The sequence below is a fragment of the Falco biarmicus genome, chromosome 9 (genome assembly GCF_023638135.1).
Source record: "Falco biarmicus isolate bFalBia1 chromosome 9, bFalBia1.pri, whole genome shotgun sequence".
Classification (NCBI taxonomy): domain Eukaryota; kingdom Metazoa; phylum Chordata; class Aves; order Falconiformes; family Falconidae; genus Falco; species Falco biarmicus.
In genome coordinates, this window is record NC_079296.1 from 37,515,342 (window position 1) to 37,536,314 (window position 20,973).

General features: G+C 44.2%; 1 protein-coding gene across 1 annotated transcript; it reads right to left on the reverse strand.

Annotated features, from left to right (window-relative positions):
• Positions 1-1,998: 1,998 nt before the first annotated feature.
• Positions 1,999-20,577, reverse strand: TSPAN15 (tetraspanin 15). Its single transcript, XM_056352935.1, has 8 exons — positions 20,336-20,577; positions 14,814-14,999; positions 12,547-12,621; positions 10,048-10,143; positions 8,396-8,512; positions 4,880-4,927; positions 3,378-3,494; positions 1,999-2,929 (listed from the first exon to the last, which is right to left on the reverse strand). Exons 1-8 carry the CDS (start codon positions 20,429-20,431, stop codon positions 2,777-2,779), a joined length of 888 nt encoding a protein of 295 aa, XP_056208910.1. The 5' UTR covers positions 20,432-20,577; the 3' UTR covers positions 1,999-2,776.
• Positions 20,578-20,973: the final 396 nt, after the last annotated feature.

The window sequence follows — 20,973 nt, forward strand, 5'->3', positions numbered from 1 at the left end:
GCTGTCTGGAAAAGCCTAGATGACCTTTGCTAGCGTGGCTGCAGTGGTTTCCACTTACAGCCAAATGCAAAAATCAAACCAGGACAACATTTTGAGCATAGCCCTTTGCATACTTACAGCTGATTTCTTTGCAGACTGGGGGATATGCATATTTAAAAAGAGAATGCTGGCAGTTGAGTCAGTGATGTGTGTGCAGCACCAGCTGGAGATGAGCCACAGGTTCAGTCACACCACACAACATCGCCTCCAGACCCCGCTTGTGCAGATGAACCAGGCAGGATGGAGCACACCCCTGCAGGGTCAGCGGCTCAGGATAAAACCAGCTACTTGTAAGCATGTGGAACACCTTGTACACACTACAAACCCATCCAAAAATCAATCTATTAACAGGAAATAGCATGGCACACTGAAGAGAGCCAAGCTTCATGTTTAAGAGCAAATTCACACACACCCCCATCGCAGCCTCCCCATCATCCCCAACAGCTCAGGTGCCTACAGGCAGCTGAGCAGAGACCTGCTGCATCTCTCTCCTCCAGTGGCCTCCCGATCAGCATCATCCTTCCCTCCAGTCACCATGAGCCTGTGAAACGAAGAGTTATTTCCTCACATCTGAGGGAGTGCCAAGGGTCAATAGTATTTGAATCAATCATTTATTAAAAGGTCACACATGTTTAGTCCATGATTGTTGGATAGACACACACCCCCCCCAGCACTGCATATGACAGAGAGCACTGAAGGTGACTGAAAATTCAGTACAACCCACAAAATTCCTTGCTAAAGGAGAATTGCTCCCTGGTATCCCCAAATACTCTCTCTGTTCCATTTAAACCAACCAAATTTTAACCACGCTTCCATCATCTCCTGCTTTCCCAGATATCTTGTACTTCACCACAACATTTAAAAGGCACTAATAGTAAAACCAAAAAAATTACCTTTGTCATTCTCTCCTTCACAATTTATTACAGCCTTCCTGCCATCTCAAATTCGAGTGTTAGCCCCTTCTTGATAAAGGCCAGGACACAGCTTTGTCTGTGGTGATACCTCAGCTTTCAGCTCTCCCCTGCCCAGCCCATCCTCCACAATAAACCAATTTTGGCTTCAACCTTCCCATCCTTCACCAGCTCAGTCCTCCAAAGCTGTCCCCTCCCTCTCTTTGTACACAAATCCACCCTTAAAACACACCTTGTTTCTTGACTTACCAAAAGACGTTATTCAGGATAGAGACCAGGAAAATTTAGGTGACATCGATATGGAGCGATTAAATATGTAACCATGTGTGGGACCCATCGCTAGAGTGTGCTGTGTAGGAAATAACCTTGCTCTGCAGATGATGGGCTTGACAGCACTGCAGGATCTCTCTCTCTCTCTCTCGACGCTGTCAGAAACACTAAAGAACTGGATGAGTCATTTTATGGCTCCTGGAAATGCATGAAAATTCCTCACCTACAAACACTGAGTTTTGAAGGAAGCAACAAACATGCCCAGGAGAAGTAAAAAAAAAAATAAAATTAAAAAAATGGGGGCAAAGCAAAGCAGCAAGGACAGAATAATATCAGGTATTCCTCTGTGTGGCTTAGTGGAGTGTCAGAAAAGAAGAGATTCACAAAGGCAGGATAGAAACCAAACCTGCTTTATTCTCACCCTGAATTTCTTTATTTGAAGCACCATGATAATTAGGGTTTGCATTTTGCCTGCAAGCCCGGCTGGGTCTGGAAAGGCTGCAGAAAAGTGCTCCTGGAAAGGCTGCAGAAAAATGCTCCGGGACAAAGCAACAAGAACAAAACCCCCAGAGCTCTCGGCGACGTCCCAAGTCTTGTCTCTAATTCACTAAGAGAAGCAAGTGAGGCACAGACCTTCAGCGACCCTGTCCAAAACCCTAGACGGGTCAGCACCCAAGCCAGATCACAGCTCAAGCTAGTTCTACCTTTTGATTCAGTGTTTGAGGGACAGGTTTACCTTAGGTAAGGAAATAAAAAGCATTTTAAACAAACTTCATGCTTTCTAAAAAAAACAAACATTGTTTTTTTTATTTTGACAAGAATAAAAAATTTAGCAACATCTCAACATACAGGACTCAAAAAAAAAATCGTAAGTCATCTAGTTAATTTACTAGAGGAAAAATACAGTACATACAAGACTCAAACATGCCATAAGTTTATACAAAAGCCAGACAGTAATAAGTTGCATTAAAAATACATCAAGCATTACCTGACTGATTCAACATTGGCATTTGTCCCATTATTAAAAGGCACAAAAGACTGGGCAATGAAAGTATTCAGCATCACATCCATTATTGTCAGTAAATTCATCAAGATTAGCTTTAAAAATTTATTAAACACATGTTTAATATTCAGCATGTAGATCAGTAAGAAATGTTTTTTGGAAGGAGTAAGAAAATAAAGTTGGAAAGGGCAAACATTTAAACACAACATCCCAAGACACAAAGGCTCTTCCTAGAAATCTATTTTCAAATCCTCCCAGAAGAGTTTTCCCGTCTGCGCATCACTTGGCAATCATTCAAAATAGATTTGATGACCCACAAGCCCACCCCTGGCAGCGTCGGGATACCGCAGCAGCATCGTCAGCAGCACGGAGCCCTTCTGGTGTGCCTTGGGTTGCAGACACACCGAGAGCGACGAGGCTACAGAGGTATCGGCACGCTGCCAAGCCACCACTGGTCTGCTGGCCGGTTCATTACACCTGCAGTCTGTAACAACCAGCACAAACCAGAACAGGTGGATTTGCCTTTTTATAACCATATTTGAGGTTTCCAAAGTCACCCTGGGTAACACATACAGCAGCCAGCCTCTGCAAACTCGGGGGCAGATCTCTGCCCCGCTTCTTCAAACAGCCTTTCGCTCAGCTTGTGCTCGGTGATGATATCTTCCACCCGGGTTATGTAAAGCAAGGATAACAACACTCCCAGGAACTGCAAAAGGAAGTGGCATCTCTAGTCAGAGATCAAACAGCACTTACCGAACGCTTCTCGAAGCAGTTTTTACAAACCATGTATACATACATTGGATATATGGGCAGGTATGTGGTACATATACAGACAGAAACTCACATTGCTATTCTTCTTTGCATACAGGGGTATAAATGGGTCATTTTTGTGAAGAACCAATATAGCAGAAGAATTGCCATCCCTTGGAGTATTAGAAAGTCTCAGTGGACACAGCTAAGGGGAGGGAAGGAGTCAAAAATACCAAGCAAAACCAAATTCACCCACCAAATCCTGTAATATATCACAGTAATGCTACTAAATTACTGGAACGCCACCTCAGATTCATAATGAAATGCAGTTGAATGGGACTTCGTGTGCTGTAGCAACAAATCAGGTACTTGCTTTAACGGATAATGCACTGGCCCCTCCTCACCTGGGGTAGCAATATGCCAAGCAGCACACCGGCCATGATGCTGTAGTTGTCCAAAAACCAAATCAGCACTGCGTTCGTGCATCCCCGGACATATATAACATGCTGAACACTCAAGCGCTGCAAAATAACAGAGCAAATGTTCAAACAGACAGTCGCACTGTTGTATGATACAGCAACACATGATAACTCCATATTCAGGGAGGCAAATTTGGTCGTCCTCCTTCCCATCTCTTTAAACCTACTGAATTTAACAGTGAACTCATCACTAATTCTTCCATCTGTTTTTAAGTTGTTCCACACCTGAACCAGTTCTTTTATTTTTTGTTAACCCTTTCCCCCCCCCCCCCCAACTACTTTTCTAAAAGAAATGCATCCAACTCTCACTTTAGACCACTTGGAAAGTAGGTAAGTCTCTCTTTAGCTTTTCTCTCTGCTTCCAAGTTGAAAGTACAGCAGTGGGAAAAATTGCGGACCAAGTGCTTTGCAATAGACTCTAAAAAGGGCAGGAACAAGAGGATTTCAGATTCAGTCCTGCAAGCTGCGCTGCACCGTGACCCCAATCGATAATATAGAACGCACTTGAGGCTGCAAAGAGCCCTAAGCAGATGAATGGGGTAAAGTTAAGCATGTGTTTAAGTGCTTTGGGCGTTAGAGCCAGGCTGGAGCATTTAGGTGATTAAGCCATAAATCAATGAAACTAAATTAAGACAGGTCATATGTAAAGGTAACCAGTAATCCCAAAAACCAACAACTGAAGCTGGCATTGTGCACCAAGTGCCTCAAATGAGCTGGGGAGAGGGTTTTTTTCAGACCAACCCTGCACCAACACTCCAAAGCTGGGAGTGGCGAACTCCCGGCAGATCCAGTTACTGATTTCCCTTCTTAATCACTCTGCTATTAGTGCCTTGAGCCGACAGTCTCTACTCTGGAGTCACTGGGGCTATCCCCAAGAAGGACGACTGAAGAAGGAGGTGGCCCCATCCTGCTTCTTGAGGGAGGAGAGGGCTGCCAACACAACCTGGGAAGTCCCACTCCTCCTCCAGGAATAACTATTACAGGCTTAAAAAAAACCCCACCCACTACTGGGATATAAAATTCTTCGGAACAGCTACGTTTGCTTTACCAAAACTGATGTTACTCAGTGAGAAACTCTGGCTTTCAAGTATTAAAATCTTTCCCCAACTCAAGTCACTACTTAAAAGTATGAAAGCAGCTTTCTTTGCATTAGTAGTGTAATTAGCCTGAGCGGGATGAGCTTTGGGAAGATGTGCTTCATGCAGGTCAAACAAGGAATTGTGGAAGATACAAAGAAGGGAAGATAACGCAGTCAAACAAGATTAGCTTTTTTAATATGTGAAAGTTATTTCAGATAAAATCATCTAAACTGCCAATTTAGCTGTCTGGTAGATTTAAGCATGCAGAAGACAATTTTATAACTGACAAAAAAACCCCCAGAGAAACACCACCTTTTGCCACGATGGGGCAGACACTGGTTACATTACCTCTTTGTCAATGGTTTTGTATCCGCACATAGTGTTGATAAGGTCTGTCTGAAAAGAAAACAACAAATATAAACTGCAGCAGAAAACAGAAGTCACCAAAAAATTATCGTTACTCTTCTTGTGTTCACCCAGCTTATGTAAGAGCAACAAGAGGGTTCCGTCCCAGTCCAACACCAGTTTCTTCCAGCAGCTTCAGGGCCAGATATATATATAAAGTCATCTACGTGACTTTAGAGAAATCAGTACTGCCACTGTGTCACAACACAAGGCATTTGAACCGTATCTATCCGGAAAAAACAGTATGGCATTAGAAACCACAGCTAGCTACGGCAGAGCTGTACGCCACAGCTGTTTCCAAACAGCTGGGTTTCATTTTAAGGCCTTAATAACTTAACACATCTCATTAAGAAAACCAGGGTTTAACATGGCCATCATGCCATCACGATGACAAATTTAAGCTCAGAAATATCTAAACCCCAAAAGCCATCCTATACTATGAATGCTTACGTGAACAATTTATATGACCAAATTTATTACAATGTATTTTTATATATCATTATATAAAATTCATATATTTAAAAAAAGGCTGAGTGCTTGCATTTATCACAGATTACTAACACATTTTCTGTAGCCATTTAATATTTTATGGGGGTCCCAAAGCTCTACCTGGCCTGGCAAAGCTAACCTGAAAATACTGCCCTTCACTTACACATCAGCCAATGTAAAGCCCAGTGGCACCAAAGGAAGCAATGAACGAAGCCAAAGACAAGGACAAAAATGAGAATACACAAATGAGGAAAACAATGCAGAACTAACTCTACTGTCTTGATATACCTTCCCTCAAAATTAAAACAAGATGTAGAAATGCAATTTCTAAATGCTGGTGGCCTCTGAGCAGTAGCCTGGGGTTCCCAGGCCACCTCCCCAAGAAGGAAGAGGGATATTTGCAAAAAGATGGAAGATGGATGTTACAAAACACCAGAAATGCCATCCAGGGTCAAGTTTTTTAAAGCCCTCAAAAAACGGGCTCTCTCCTCAACCATGCAACTTGCTGACAAACAAGGTTCAGTGCATTCCTAAAAAAATAAAAGCTCCGACTACTTCACAGGGCTGTTGGGAAAAGGTGAGGGGTACCCATCTGTCAGCCAGAGGTAATCACTTGGAAGTCAAAGTTTGCAAGACCAGGCATCAGCGTGTTGCTGTGTCTGCTGTCAGTGACTTCACATTTACAGAACGCTTGAGCCTAACCAACAAACGTGCGGCCATTCCCAAAATATGCAACCGCAGGGAACATTCACATAATTTAATTTTAAACACAGTATTTGCTAACAACATCGTGGCACCAGGAAATGTACACGACTGAGATAAATGTATTAGAAACAGAGGATTATAGACATTTGGGGACCAATTTTTATCTACTATAGTAGTGTAAGTCTTTAATAAATACTTTGATTTAAAAATAGTCCCTCCAAAGCCCCCCCAGTACAAGCCTGGCTCGTGTTAGCACAAGGCTTTTTCAAAGGATCAGAATCCAACCTCTGACATTAGCGGGAGTTTTCCATGACTACAAAGCGAATGAGTAATCACAAACCATATCTGTCGTTTTCCAGGACAGAAACCAGCCTGTATTTGGAAGCATTTGTCAAACATACAAGATTTATCCATCTTCCAGTTGGTTTTGTTTTGGGTGGTTTTTTTTTTCCCCAAGGCAGCTGGCCATACAGCCACGGTGTTTGCATCGTCCTGCCAAGTACGTGCCCACACCACTTGGGCTTCCCAGGGCCCATCGATGGCACCCCGGTGCAGCAAAGCCACAAGCCCTAACACACCACAGCACCTTGCTGAACAGCCTACCCTTAAATAAGAAGTTTTCTTGTTATTTTGGGGCTTCTCCCAGCCTTTCGATTAACTTCCCTGCGTTTAACACTTCACAAGCTACCTTCAGGCTGCAAGTAGCCTCATCCCACCCTCCCCAGCTGCCAATTAAGCGTACAGAGAATACACACCCTATTTTCCTTGCAGAAGTTTTTATTTTAGCACTTTCCTGCCTAACAGGTTGCATCTGAAATCCTCAATGTGTTTGATTATTTGTGCCGTAGCTGGAAAGGCACCTGGTGTTACTGGTCACTGGTTATTGCAGCGCTTCGCCCTCACGGTACTGCTGTATTTCCACACACATGAACTAACCTTTTAAAATAAGACTTCAACAGAGAAACGAGTGCTACAGAAAAATAAGCAGTAGTTTGAATGGCGACTAAAAAGCCAGATAGCTCTTTACTAGTCAGTTCTATCTTCCTTTACCATAATCTGAAAGCAAAAATCCTGAGCTCTTCTGCTCCGTGCAGATGTGGATCAGCAGATACTATTTTCATATACACAACTTTCTTATTCTCAAATACCTAAGACTTAAAGAATAACTGTTTAGCTTTGGTTTCTGAGAATAAATCAAAGCTCAGCACAGATTTAAAAAGACTCTCATACACAGAAAATGTGTAAACATACGTAATAAACACGCTTCTCAGCAACACCTAGCAGGATTCCTGACACAATTACTGCATTTATTTCCCCCTTTTTTTTAATTAACAGTCATGCTCAAGGCAGACACTGAAAAGGCAGCACATAACAGGTACCAGTAGGCTATCCATTCTGAGCTCTGCTGTGCCTGCTCTCACACAGGCTCATGCTCTCTGTCCCATGTTCAGACCAAAGACCAAAACCCAGTGAGACAGGAATTGCCCACTCTGGTTTTAGGTTGAGGTATAGTTCTTCATCAAATTCAGTGTTACACCCATCCCTCAATGAAGAGCGATGAATTAATACTGCTAGAACGTATACAAAACACATTTACATGGAACTTAACGCCTGGCCCTAGCACTGTCAGCACCACTTAATAGCAGTTCATCACGGAGTGAGAAACTGGTCCAGACTCCAGCTGGCAGGGTGTCCTTCCAGGCAGGGAGTTTTTACAGGGTGGCAAGGCGGGCAGTTTTTGAGGCTGGGTTAGGGCAGAGCAGCAGCTGCAGTCTAGACCTGCGCTCACAAGGATGCACTGACCCTGAGGGCATTTGCCTACATTTCTGGATTTTCCTGGATGACGGGGTTGTTCTGTTTGGGTTTTAATTCACACAGCATATCACTCCAACCCCCACCCACGGAATCAATCAGGGCCCAGGCTTCCTGGCAAAGCTGGAGCAGCAAACCCTGGGGAAAATACCAGCAAAACTTAATTTTAAGCAGCCCTGGTCCAGGCAAGCCATGAGGTTAGAGGAACTCCCAAGATCCCTTCTGCACTTCTAGGACTGCATAGCGGGACAGTAAGACAGACTGGAGCCAACCCATCTAATTCATTATTTTCTTCTTTTCAAGCTGTCAATACCCAAGGATCCATAGGTCCCATTTTTGGGAGGGACCCATTTTCCTTCGCTTCTTCCCCCAGACTTTCCAAAGTAAGGTACCTTTTTAAGCAAAGGCTGGCAACCCAGCAGAGAACAGCGATGCTGAGATGCCAGGACTTACCTTATTCGTGACGCAGCAAGTATAGGGCACCCCGCAGGCCAGCGGTCCTGGCGCCCCACAGTTGTGGTACACATTTTGTGACCAGTCTTTATAATCTTCCCCACCACAGCACTTAAACTGGATGAAACGACACAAAAGGCAAAGGAAAAAAAGAAAATCGTATCTTAACAGAAAAAAACCTAAGAATAAAACAATTTTAAGAGCACTGAGCTACCCAGAAATTCTGTCATTTTATCAGCAAGGTACATAAGAATGGATATGACAGATGCAACTGAAAAGAATTAAAGATATAGGTAGGTGTTTCTGTATCACTTATCGAGCTATTACCCAGGGTACCAGAGCAAAGTACTCAGTGCTAAGTTCCACCTCCCATCTTTTCTGAGTTGAAAAATTGTCTGTTCAGGTCTGGACATCATTAAGCACTGTTTTTACATTCATTCCATCTTGAGCTATAACATCCTTCTGTTTTTTTAAGGATTGCGACTACATTTCTAAATGAGTCTAAAAGACAAAAGTGTTGCTATAAGGCATAAAAATAACCTCACCAGAACATTTTGGGTGTAATTCAGTAGAACTGAAATCTGGCAAACAAATACCGTAAGTTTACACTGACTTAATACAAACATTCACTTTGTACTTTAAACAAAGGGAAAAGGAGCAGTTTATTTAATCACTAGAATGTATATTCACTGTACATAATTTTGGGCAGTGCATGGAAACTTTAAAGCATTATGAAGTCTAATGACAAAATTTCCTCAGGATGGTTGGCTTTTGACAGACTTTCCATGCTAACTTTGTTTTTCAAAGCAGGCTGCCATCTCCATAACGATGTCTTAAAATATACATATCACTTCCTAAGTTTTGGTTTGTTTTTTTTTTTAATGATTATTTGGCATGGTCACTGACATCACATGGGCCATGACATCACATTTCTGAAAATTTTCTGCTTCTTCTATAGCCTCTGAACTGCACTGCAGAACTCTTCAATAATCCAATAAACATTTCAACACACCAGCCTTGGAAAAAAAGAAGGCTGTGACTCAACTACACGTGCCATTAAGTAATGCTCAGCTGGGCTCAACACAATTTCTGAATTTTAGTTACAGGTACAGATGCTTCCCCAGGCATTTCCTTTGAATAACCACCTTGTTAAAGAGCTGGATATGTGCCCTTGAATGAAAATACAACAGCCCAGGTTCAAACAGTGTAACTGCCACCTAATTTCTCTTTATCCAGTGCCTCCTGTTAATAAGATGCTTTTGAATGTCTTGGACCAGCGAGCAGAAATGCTGAGCACAAGAACTTGGGTGGAATTTAGGCTGAATTTGCCTGAATCCAGCTGCGGAGCCCCTTTAAGGCTACACGGTTGCAGGATCTGGCCTTGAGCATCCAAATCACATCTACCAAGGCAAAAGCTGCACTTTGGTCCCCCTCTTCTTGCAGTCATTTAGAGGGCTTCAAATACCAACTGGGATGCTGGCGGAGCCCTGACCACAGCAACACTGTAACAGATGACACAGGAAATCTCATCCCTTTCATCAATAAGAACTTGATTATCACATCACTGGAAAAACTCAAAGCTGTCACTAAGGTCCTACTGCATCTCAGCACTGAATTTGTCCCAGAAAAAAACCCCAACAAACAACACAAACCTGCTTTTGAACAGAATCCATGATGTTCTTGAAGTCTAAATCATCATAGTAATTCTCGATTCCTCTTCTAATATTATCATTCAAAAAGTTGATTGTCTAGAAGGCAGAAATAAAACAAGATTCATGGTTTACACATACCAAAACAAAATTAAAAGAGCAGGTTAAAGTGGCATGTGTAATCGATGAGCACAAAAGGAAAGCTGCTTTTTTAAAGAAAAAAACAAATACCAGATAAATCATGGCACAGTCCTGCAGGGACTGACCACCCGTTCTCTTTTAAGGAAGCAGCCTCGCTGCTGGTTTCGTGCTGGGAGGCACTAACAGTGCACCACCTCCCCAGCAAGGTGCTGCTTCTGAGGTTCTCCAAGCATCTCCTACAGATGGCCCCGTTACCCCTGGGCAGGATCTCTCCCACTGGGCACTGGGGATCCCTATCACTTTTTGGGTGACAGAACGGCAGGTTTGGGTGGTGTGTCTTGGCACTGTGGTCTGCACTACACTCTGGGCAACAAGAGCTGACTCTGTCCTTGCTCAACATCTTCCATGAAATTTAATTTCCATTAATGTTATTTTCACTGCTTTATTTTCCAAGGAGTCCATAATTGCCAGATAGAGCGATTCATTCTATCTTAAAAAAGTGTATCTATGTTTTACAGTGGTTGTTTTCAGAAATATGGCAGTGGAGCGGTGGCAGCTATAAAACAGTATCTCCTCAGCTTGTCATATTAGAAATTAAATCAACAAAACATTTTTAAAGTTCAGAAGATGAAGGAAGGAAAAGAAAGGGAGAAAAAAAAAAAAAAAGAGTATTTAGTTTTTCACATCCTTTTAACATCCAGCACAATCACAGTATAGCAAAAACTGAGACTAGTCAGAACAGAACGTAACGCCTTTCCTTTCAATCCAGCTGCTAAAATGAACACAGTTAAATCCTTACAGGTCAGAAAGAAACCTGAAATACATCTCCTCGTTTTCTCAGTATTACAAACAAAGCAGGACAAAAACAACTATCACGTAGATGACTAGGAGTAACACGGGACTTTGCAAGACCAGCCTAACTGGCCAAGAATGAACAGCAGCAAGTACCAGCTCTGGTGCTACCTGGATCGCCTCATTTAGACTCAACAGATTTGAGCGGGAAATAGAGAAAGAAATGGGAAAAAGCAATGAGGCATGCAAAACAATCAGCTTTTAAATAAAGGCTATGACCCTAAGCTTTTTTAAATACTTCTTTCTCCTCCCCATACTAACCCCAACTTTTCCATTAACCTCTTAAAACAAGCCAAGAAACCCATCCCTGAGCACAGCTGTCCCGCTCGGACAGCAATACCTGTGTTGGGAAACCACTTACTGCACAAAAAACCCAACAATACTTTTTCTTTGTCTGAAAGTCAACGGCAATTCTTCCTCTCCCTCTCAGCAAATACCATCTTTGGCATTTACTTAATTTTCTGCCAGTCACATTCTCTGCATCCCATGATGCCCACGCTCCTACACCGGGCAGGCTGAGCTGCTCCCTTTGGATAAGTGCTCCCGCCACAATTCATAATAAATCCTTGTGCAGGGCCAAGGAAACACCTATAGCAACAGCTAATGAAGGCTTCTAGAAATTAAGATACTCATCCACTGCTCTCACAAGTCAAGTTCATGATTTCAGTCCAGCACAGAGTAAGAAGAAAACACCAGCTATGGAGAACATAATACAACTTCAAAACAATGTGCTGTTATTTTTTAAAAAAATCTTTTTTCAAGCTGCTTTTTTTTTTTAATAACTTATGTAACACAGTATGTATGACTTCTTTTTGTGGAAATGAGACCAGTAGGATTGGGGTGGGGAAGGAAGAGGTCGCATTATTCAGCACCTCCTTTTAACACTCATACTCTGCTAGATTAGAAAAAAAATCAAAGAATGGAAATCTAGTACTTGCCATAGTAAATATATTTATCTTTTAAAGCATTTCTAACAGGAAAAAAAAAAGTCTGCTGCTTTTTTTTAGAAAAATTAAGTTTTTCATATATGGCATGCTTGTAAATGATGGGGTCTGCTACAGAAATTCCTTCTGCTGCGTATGAATGTGGGCAGGGAAGAGCTGTCCTTCAGGTATGGTGAAACATTTTGGCCACTAAAAAACAACAAAGTCTCCAAATCCAGCTGGAAACTTTCCAAATCAGCAGTCTGAGACCCAGATGGCAAATCAGAATAAAGCACTTTGTAATACATGAATAGCTGGAAACTTGTTTTGCCTGTATTGCACGTTCTTTCTTACCAGATTTTCTTCAGATTGTCTAATCTGGAATTAATCTCCAGAAGGGGCATCCAATCCCACCCATCCCCAAATCTGAAAGGCCCTGAAAAGTCTGGACCTGACTTCAGACCTCCATCAATCAGTGCTCAGGTGACAATTTTTAACACCTTTTATTTGCTCAGTAGCACAGCTGTAACGACATGGATTGTGAGTAACATCCTTGGTGATCAAAACCTCAACACAAGCAGCTCACCTGGTTTCTGAAGATCAGGGCCACCACGCCACCAGTCAGCTCGATCAGCAAACAGATGCCAAGAATGTACATGAACTGCAAGAAAAACAATTGCAAGTGAGTCCTTAAACAGAACAAACCCCAAACACTCTTTCAATTAGTGTCCTTAAGTCTGTAACATTCAATTGCCAACATACTTGGCTTTCTGCACGTGAGATGTCATTTTAAAGAAAGATATAAAATTATGGTTTTGTTCTGACAAAACGGTTCATGTCACAAGAAAGCCTTTTTTCCTCACTTGAGCCATTGTAGGCTTTGCCCAATTGGCAAACACATCATCCTTCTGCTTCGAATGGACTCAAAAGTGATAGAGCATTTATCATGACCAAATGCTTCTCTCCATAAGAGCATCCCAGAGAAGCATATTAATGGACTGCTACAAACCACACTGCTCTGTGTTTGTATGCTTCCTACAAAAACACCACTTACCTGTTAGCTTTCATTTCTTGGGTAAAGCAGTGCTTTAAGATCAGCCAAACCATCTTCTACTAAATTGCCAGTGTTAAATCAAAGCAAAATTCTGGGCTCGGTACCTTTTAGTGTGTTGCTTCAGAAGAGGGAACTGAGCCGTCCTGCATGACCAAGCCAGCTCAGCACAGAGGCTCCAAGATGGGCACTAACAGGACTTACCATGCTCAGCGGTAAAAAACTGACATCTGCTAGCTCTCTATTTACTTATTCCTGTGTGTATATATACACATACTCACAAATGTGCTCACACACAACCACAACGTATGCATCTGTGACTAGTCCAAGTGCATGCTGAATATGAATAATATGAAGAAATCCATAGCAACACCCAAGATAGCTGTGATGTGCCTGTACTTGAAATGTTTTCCCAACCGAAAAGATTCTTCAGGCATAAAAGATGGGTTTTATGTGAATTTAGGTCTGCTTCTTAACAATAAACTTCATCGGGAGCAACGTTTTATGATCCCTCATCTGAAAATAATCCCTAATGCTCCACCCTGAAAGCTGGTTTAAACTCCCGTGCTCTCCATACCCAGTATCAGCGTCAGTAATTCACCAGGCAGATGCCTTTTCTCCTGCTAAATCCAGAATCAGCCTGAGAAGCAGACGTCAGGGACTTTCTTCGTTTAAATACCCTACCAGGTTTGCTACCACAACAGGAACAGAAAACGTCCTCGGCATCAGATGAGGAGACACCACCGTGCTCAGAGTGAAAGAAGCCACCACCACCTAAGGACAAACTCCCAGTAAAATTCCAGCGTAATTTCAAACCCCACAGTTACCTCTTGCTTTATCCTACATGACATACCACGTATTTAGCATTTCTTTAAACCCAGCTGGCTTGAAGGTGAAACCCACATTTTGGTGCTTTATTTTTAATTAGTCATATGTGCAACTTCCATCTGCAACCACAGCGTTACACAGGAATCTCCCTAAAATTCACCCCTTGAGAGGCACTGGAGAGAAAAACTTTGTTCCTTTCGTTTCTCCTTTAGGGCCCTTCTCTCAAAGCTCTGTGGTGCTCCACAGCAAACCCTGTAGCCCACGTTCCTCCATCTCCCCTCACTGTTCCACTCCCCAGACCAAGGCAGAGTGACCCCAGCTACCACCAGCCTGACGGATGTCAGCCTGACCTGGGGTTTCTTTCTCTAGCAGCTTCCTCCCAGTCAAAACGAGAAGTGTTTGGCAAACCACCAGAGACCGCAACTCATCTCTGCACTTAACATCCCAGCAGGCAGGTTCATGGCTTTAGGACCCCCCCATTCCAACAGGGCGATGCTGGAGCCAGCAGCTGCCTCTCCCTGGCCACGGGGCAGCACTCTCCTCTTCTCCCACGCAGCTCTGAGCAGGGCACGTGCTGGGGTATGGCCAGCCCAGAGGAAAGGCTAGCGTCAAATAGTACACCCACAGCTGAGTTTGCACAAAGTACACGCCAGCTGATAATAATTCACATTCCTGGTTGTTTTCCATAAAGCCCTCAACTATTGGAAAGCTGGTTTTCCTGGCACTGGGCTCTGACCCTCGCCTGTCCTGTCACCGGCAAGATGAAATATTGCTGCTCCCCGACGGAGGGACATCCACAGACCATGGTTAGGGGACCACTACCATAAAGCAGTTTCAGATTTAATTAAAATTAAAAGAGTGACTTTGTTAAAAACAATTTAAATGCAGACAGAGTTACGGGTTTAAATTCAGGTGAAGCTGAAAAGCAAAAGCAATGAGTCTTAAAAATTAAGAATAAAAACCCCAACACTTACTGCTTGCAGAAGGCTTAAATTGTCTCTTAAGGAAGCCAGTACACCCACAAAAGATACCAGGAACATTATAATGCCCAAAAGTATTAAAATAATTGCTGGGGCTAGAAAGGCACTTTCTAGAGTTTTGTATTTCTGTCTTTCAACTTCTGCATAAATCCCAACAGCAAGGACAAGGGCTCCAATCACCTGAAACAGAAAAAGAGAAGAGTACAGATGTTATTCTTTCTCCTGGTAAACACAGAGATGACATTTTATGAGTGAGTACACATGAACCTGTGACCACTCACTTCGGAATTAATTATAAACAATCAAAACACTCAAATCAGAAGTTTGAATTAAAAAAATGAAACCAAAACAAAAGACCCTCAAAGATTAAAGCAGAAAAAAGCTGAGTTAGAAAAAAAACCAACACCGCTGAGATTTGTTCATTTTAAAAATGTATTTAATAACTTTTTAACATTCTGGAAGTTAAACAAATTGAACCATACATCACTGGTTGAAGTGTAACTTATTTCTCATCTGAGACCACAGACATTACATATACTAGCAAATGCCACGGCATTAATGCTCCTCCTTTGCATGTCTGTCTGTCCTTCCCTCTGTGTGTGCTTGTGAATATATATACGCCTCTAACATAACACAATTTCTAAGCCAGTTGGCAATCAAGATCTTAGTACATATCCCTTAGTATCAGCTGCTATTGTATTTAGGCTCCATAAATAAGGCCAGGTGTTTCCTATACCTCCACTCCTGCCATCAGGGGAAATGCACTGGATTAAAAAAGGAGAAAAAGAAAAGCAAGCTGGAAATTACAGCACTTTCTTAAGCAACTACCAGATAAAGCTGACAAGTGAAACAAGATGTGATGCATTTAATTTAACAAGGTAAAGATATTTCAATCAAAATAATCACAGTTAAGTCAAAATAATTTGGTATTAAACCTATGGTGTTCTGCAAGTCACTTTGAATTATACTGAAGTAAAAAAAAAAAAAATAGCCCACAATACTTAATCATGAAAATTGCAGTGGGAAAACTTTATTGCAACTCCAACAGCCAGGCACATCCCGAGGGAAGAGGCCAGGTTCAAATCGATCATTTTGGCAATCTGATAAACAATGTTGCCCTTTTCTGACCCAACATTTCTGCAGGAACCCTGGATCTGCTCCCTGCACACCAGCGGCGAGGATAACATGCTTCTCAATCACACAAGGCTTTTGGATATCATGTGGTATACAACAGTGAAAGGTCTAGATAAATATAAAACATACTTACTTGCAAGACAGTAAGCCCAACAGCTGAAATATTGTTTTAATTATGGGATATCTTAAAATAAATAACTTGCTGAAAAGTCTTGGTTTTCTACAAGAACGAATAACAATCCCAAAGGACAGTATGTGGGGAATGCCACCAAGTTATCATTTAGAAAAGAAAAAACTCAGAAGGGTTCACCCATAAAAATAAATGTACTGAAGCTATATTAAATGTAACTTAAATTTTCATGTGACCAAATTCAGAGTAGCTTCCCCTCCGAACAATTCAGAAACTGTACTGTAAGGTAACAGAAGAGAAAACATGGTGGGCAAATAACAGGTATGCAAATTTACCACTTACATGCTTCCACTGTAAAATGGTAATTAGGGGTTTTTTATTACTGAATAGTCAATCTGCAGTGTTAGCTTTATTCTTAAAAAAAACCCAATAATTTGGGCAATAATTTATAAATTTTGTTTCAAGCAGATGACAACACCAACAAATCAGGTTGACATTTTTAAATACAGCTATAACAATCGAGGAAAGAATCTCAGAACTATACAAAACAATTGCAGATTATAAAACTGGTGACTGTACATGTATATGTGATTCAGGAGTTCTATTATTATGATGATTTAAAAAAAATTTAAAACCCCCAAACCCTAAAACCCTGATACCTTTGTGTCTAGATGGCATTTATGCTGCTCAGAAAGCAGCAGATCTATAAGCAGCAACTTAAAGGCAGCATCTCCCGCAAACTCTGAAGCACCATGAACAAGCTCAATGCTTGCCTGGTAGCTTCCTTGTTTAGAAAATTAAAAAACCAAAACAAAACAACCCACCAATATTGGACATAACACACAGGTATTAAACCTTGATGGGGATTATCTGAATGTCAGAAGTGTGTTAAGACTAGAATGTTTTACTGAAATGTCTTTTTCTTAGCCATAGTTTTCTCATCAAAACATTCAATGTAAGATTTCGGTTTGTTTGTTTGCTTTAAAGATTCAAAGGTGCTTGTGAGCAGAAATACAAGGTGCATTCCTGCTTTCAGAGCTTAAGATATATAGACACATGTAGCAACCTTTACACACATACGTAACTTCACCCCGTTCCATCTGCACGTTTGCTCACATACCCTCCAACACCACCTCTAGCATTTTAAGTGCACGAGAAACTTCAGTCCTGCCTTTTGTTTCCTGATACGAGCTTGGCCCCCCAAAAAATCCCCAAATTCCCCCCTTACAAATTCCCACCCGTTACAGCTTTTAATGCCCCCAGTGGCCGATATCCCACCCCAGACAAACGACAGGATTAAAGCCGCCTTGTGACCAACGGGGCATAAACAGGGGGAGCTTCTCACCACTCCTCGGCTCTCTTCTAGAAGTGCCCCAAGCCGCTTGCTCTGCAAGGCTTCAGGATACCGGGCATGACAATTATGTCACCCCCCAAGAAGAGGACTACAAAACACCCATGTAAAAAAAGCTCCCTCAGGCAACCCTAAGTTAACAGTTCGGCCAACGGTGGCACGCAGAGGGCACACGCCGCACGCTGCGTTCAGCAGCACTGCTGCCACGCCAGGAGAAAAACATCCGCCAGCAAACCAAAAACTCAGAGTGACCAATCATATAGCACACACGCACACACATTCCAAGTTTTATACAGATTTTGAAGTATAAAAAACTATTACGGGGTTGGGGGGAAAGCCTACCTAAGTATGCAATTAAAATCTTCATTCCTTACAAGCAGGATTTACACTTTTATTATCTTCCGGGTTTTTAAACATTTAATAAAAAGATTTTAAACTTTTAATATGGTCAAACCAATAGCAGCAATTATTTATGCCAAGCAGATGTGCTAACTTGCCAATCATTCTACCCCCATCTCTTCTCCAGGACTGTGCTCTCCCTTCCTGTGACTAGGGGTGGGAACGCAAGCTTTACGTAGGTGGCCCAGCAAAATACACACTGTTTACATCCTGCATCCTTCACAACAGCTCCCAGTTTGGTAATTCACCCTGTGTCCGCAGGAAAAATTAACTGGCCTTAACTGACATTAAACGAGTATACACCAGCAAATAGCTGGGACTTTCACTGGGGCTTTTGCATGCACAGAAGCTGCTTTCCCAAGAGAAATGAAAAGCATTTATTTATAAGCAGCGGTTTTAACCCTTTACTTACAATACTTATTCTTAAATAAAGCAGTGGCCACTCAATAACAGCACCTTCTGTTTAAAATGCTGGACGTTGTTTCAGCCAAGTGAGAAAAATTACATTAAAGCCTCATTCACCAGCAAAACAGTTGCCTGAAAAAGTTACAGTGATGACTAGTTTTTAAAAAAGCCCCGGGTGACACAGGAAGATACAGCAGTGACAGGGCTTGTAGCAAACGTCCCCTCTGGCACTCCCAGCGATGCTTTCATTTCCTTTCTGCCTTTGGATAAGGCTGATATTTAGTTCCTGCTGATTCTAGGCAATCCTGGGTACTCGAATCTGAGTGTTCATCACTCACAAATGTAGCAGAAGAACAGCAGGGAGGAAACCGAATGGCTGCAGCACCCTGTACATCAAAGTCCCCAAAAGAACACAAATCACTCAAAATTTAAGCAAGCCAATACACAAAAGCCAAACTTTACTCCCACTTACACCAATTTTTTTTTTTAAAGTCAGCAAGAGTAACATAGCTGAAAAAAGAACCAGACCACTGACATTTACAGCTGATGATGAGATCTGCTTCCCTAAGCTAGAATAAAAGAAAATTTCGAGAGAGAAACCCACGCACCATGGCTCACACAATACAGTGTGTGTTCGGCCTGCATGCCAGGAGCACGCTGCCCAGCGCCAGCCAGCCGGCCAGCCAGCAAACGCCAGTGGCCCCAGCCATCCCCTGCCCGCAACCCCCATCATGCCTGCCCCCCTCTCTCCCCCCCCAGAGCAAATCATCTCCCTGGCAGAGCTGACAAATGGAAGCTCTTGGTTATAAACAAGGGCAGAGCACTGAAAATGCAGAACAAGCAGCTACAAAGAGTAAATAAAATCCTCAGGCTGCTTAAAAGAGGCTTTGTCCTCCACAGATGCTCAGAGACACATTTCAGAAGGGCTCTTTTTCTGCTACCGGATTAATTTTTACACCCCACCAGCAAGGCCCCTTGCTGCCAACAGAAAACACGGAGTAGCCAATGTGCACGGCCCTTCATGAAGGACCTGTTGCAAAAGAGTTTGAAAAATAATGCAACAGGTTTCCCTTTTCTGAAAACGGTACCTGCAGAATAGCAGCTGTGGCGTAATGCAGGGAACTTTGGGGTCGAAACCCAAGGGTTTTCCTCAGTAGGTTTGTCTAGGAAAGACAACAAGGTAGCCAGGATCCCCACATGCCTGAATTACATCCAAACATTTTGCATTTCAGTTTTTGTTCATTCCTAAACCACAGCTTTAATCAGGCACCTACTATCGAAGCTGGTGGCTCTAAACCTCTTTTCACACGTCAAAAGCTTCACGCTCCCACCTGGAAACACCGTGTCTGCCAAGGCAGCAACGCAAGCGCTTCTGTGGCATTTAAACTGAGAGGGCCAGAAGGAAATCCTGCCCGAGCAACCCGTGCGTCGGTACAGCCTGGGGCTAGTGCAGCCACGCAGCATCACCCCAGTATCCCGGAGCCTGAAAAAAAGCAGCTTTAAAGTGGCGGTCCTTCCCAGGAGCCCCAAGGCTCCTTCCAGCCCGAGGGTGCCGGGTCAGGGCGAACTTGTCGCGTTTGAGGAGCCCGCGGCAGCGGCCCGGAGTCCCCGTCCGGGAGCCCAGGGCTCGCAGGGGCAGCACCAGGTTCCAGCGGGTTCCAAAGCTCCGCGCATCGCCCCGCGGGCTCGGAGCAGGAACTGCCCCGCACGCCGGCGGCTGGCTTTGCCGGGCAAAGGCTCTCCTTGCCAAGCACCCCGAGGGGGATAAGGCGCATTTTCGTACAGGCATACATAATGAATTTTATCCGCCAAACTCCCAACCCCTGCAAGTCCCCCATCTGCTAAAACCAGTTTATCGGTCCCTCGGGAAGGCAAGGGAGCTGCACCCACCGGCACAGGTGTGCCAGCCGCCGGCTCGCAGCGCAAGTGTTCGCAACTGAAAAACCCCCGTGCCTGGCGCGGGGGGGACGCGGCGCTCCCCGCCGGACCCCCGCACGGGGACCCCGCCCCACCGACCGGCGCCGGCGCCCCCCGCACCCCCCGGCCCGCCGCAGGCTGCCCGCCCCCCGCCGCACCGCGGGCAGCCGCCGCCCTCACCCAGAAGGTGGTGGAGTAGGTGATGAGGGTGAGCTTGAGGCAGAGGTAGGAGAGCCGCCCGCAGTACCGCACTTGCTCCGCGTCCCCCGCCGCCATCCTCCCGCCCCGCAGCACCTGCCGCCGCCGGCCCGGCCCGGCCCGCCCCTTCCCGGCGGCCCGTGCCCGCGGGAGGGACCGGCCGCGCCGCCGGGCGGGTCCGGGGCCGCCGCCGCTTCCGGGACCCGGCGGGCGGGGGGGCACACCGCACGGGGAGAAGCGGACGGCACGGCATGGGGCGGGAGGTGGGCAGCACACACGTCGGGAGCGAGATGCAAAGCTCCGACACGCTCCCGGATTTGTTTTGTTCTGGTTTTTTTTTTAATTAATTGCCTTTGCAAATGCCCCGCGGTCGGGGGGCGGCCCGGTCGGGGCTGTCCCCGCCGCTGGAGCCATCGGGACACCCCCCCACCCCACCCCCCCAGCTCCTCCCAGAGCCCCCGCAGCCCCTCACCGCCGTTTCAAACAGCGCGCACAGCAGTCCACGAAGCTGCTGCCTGGGTGTTTGGCGGGGCGTCCGGGAGCACGGCAGAGCGGCACCCCCACGCTCTACGGCAGCAAACCGAGCCACACCGCAGCGTTTACCGTTCCTTGTGACACCC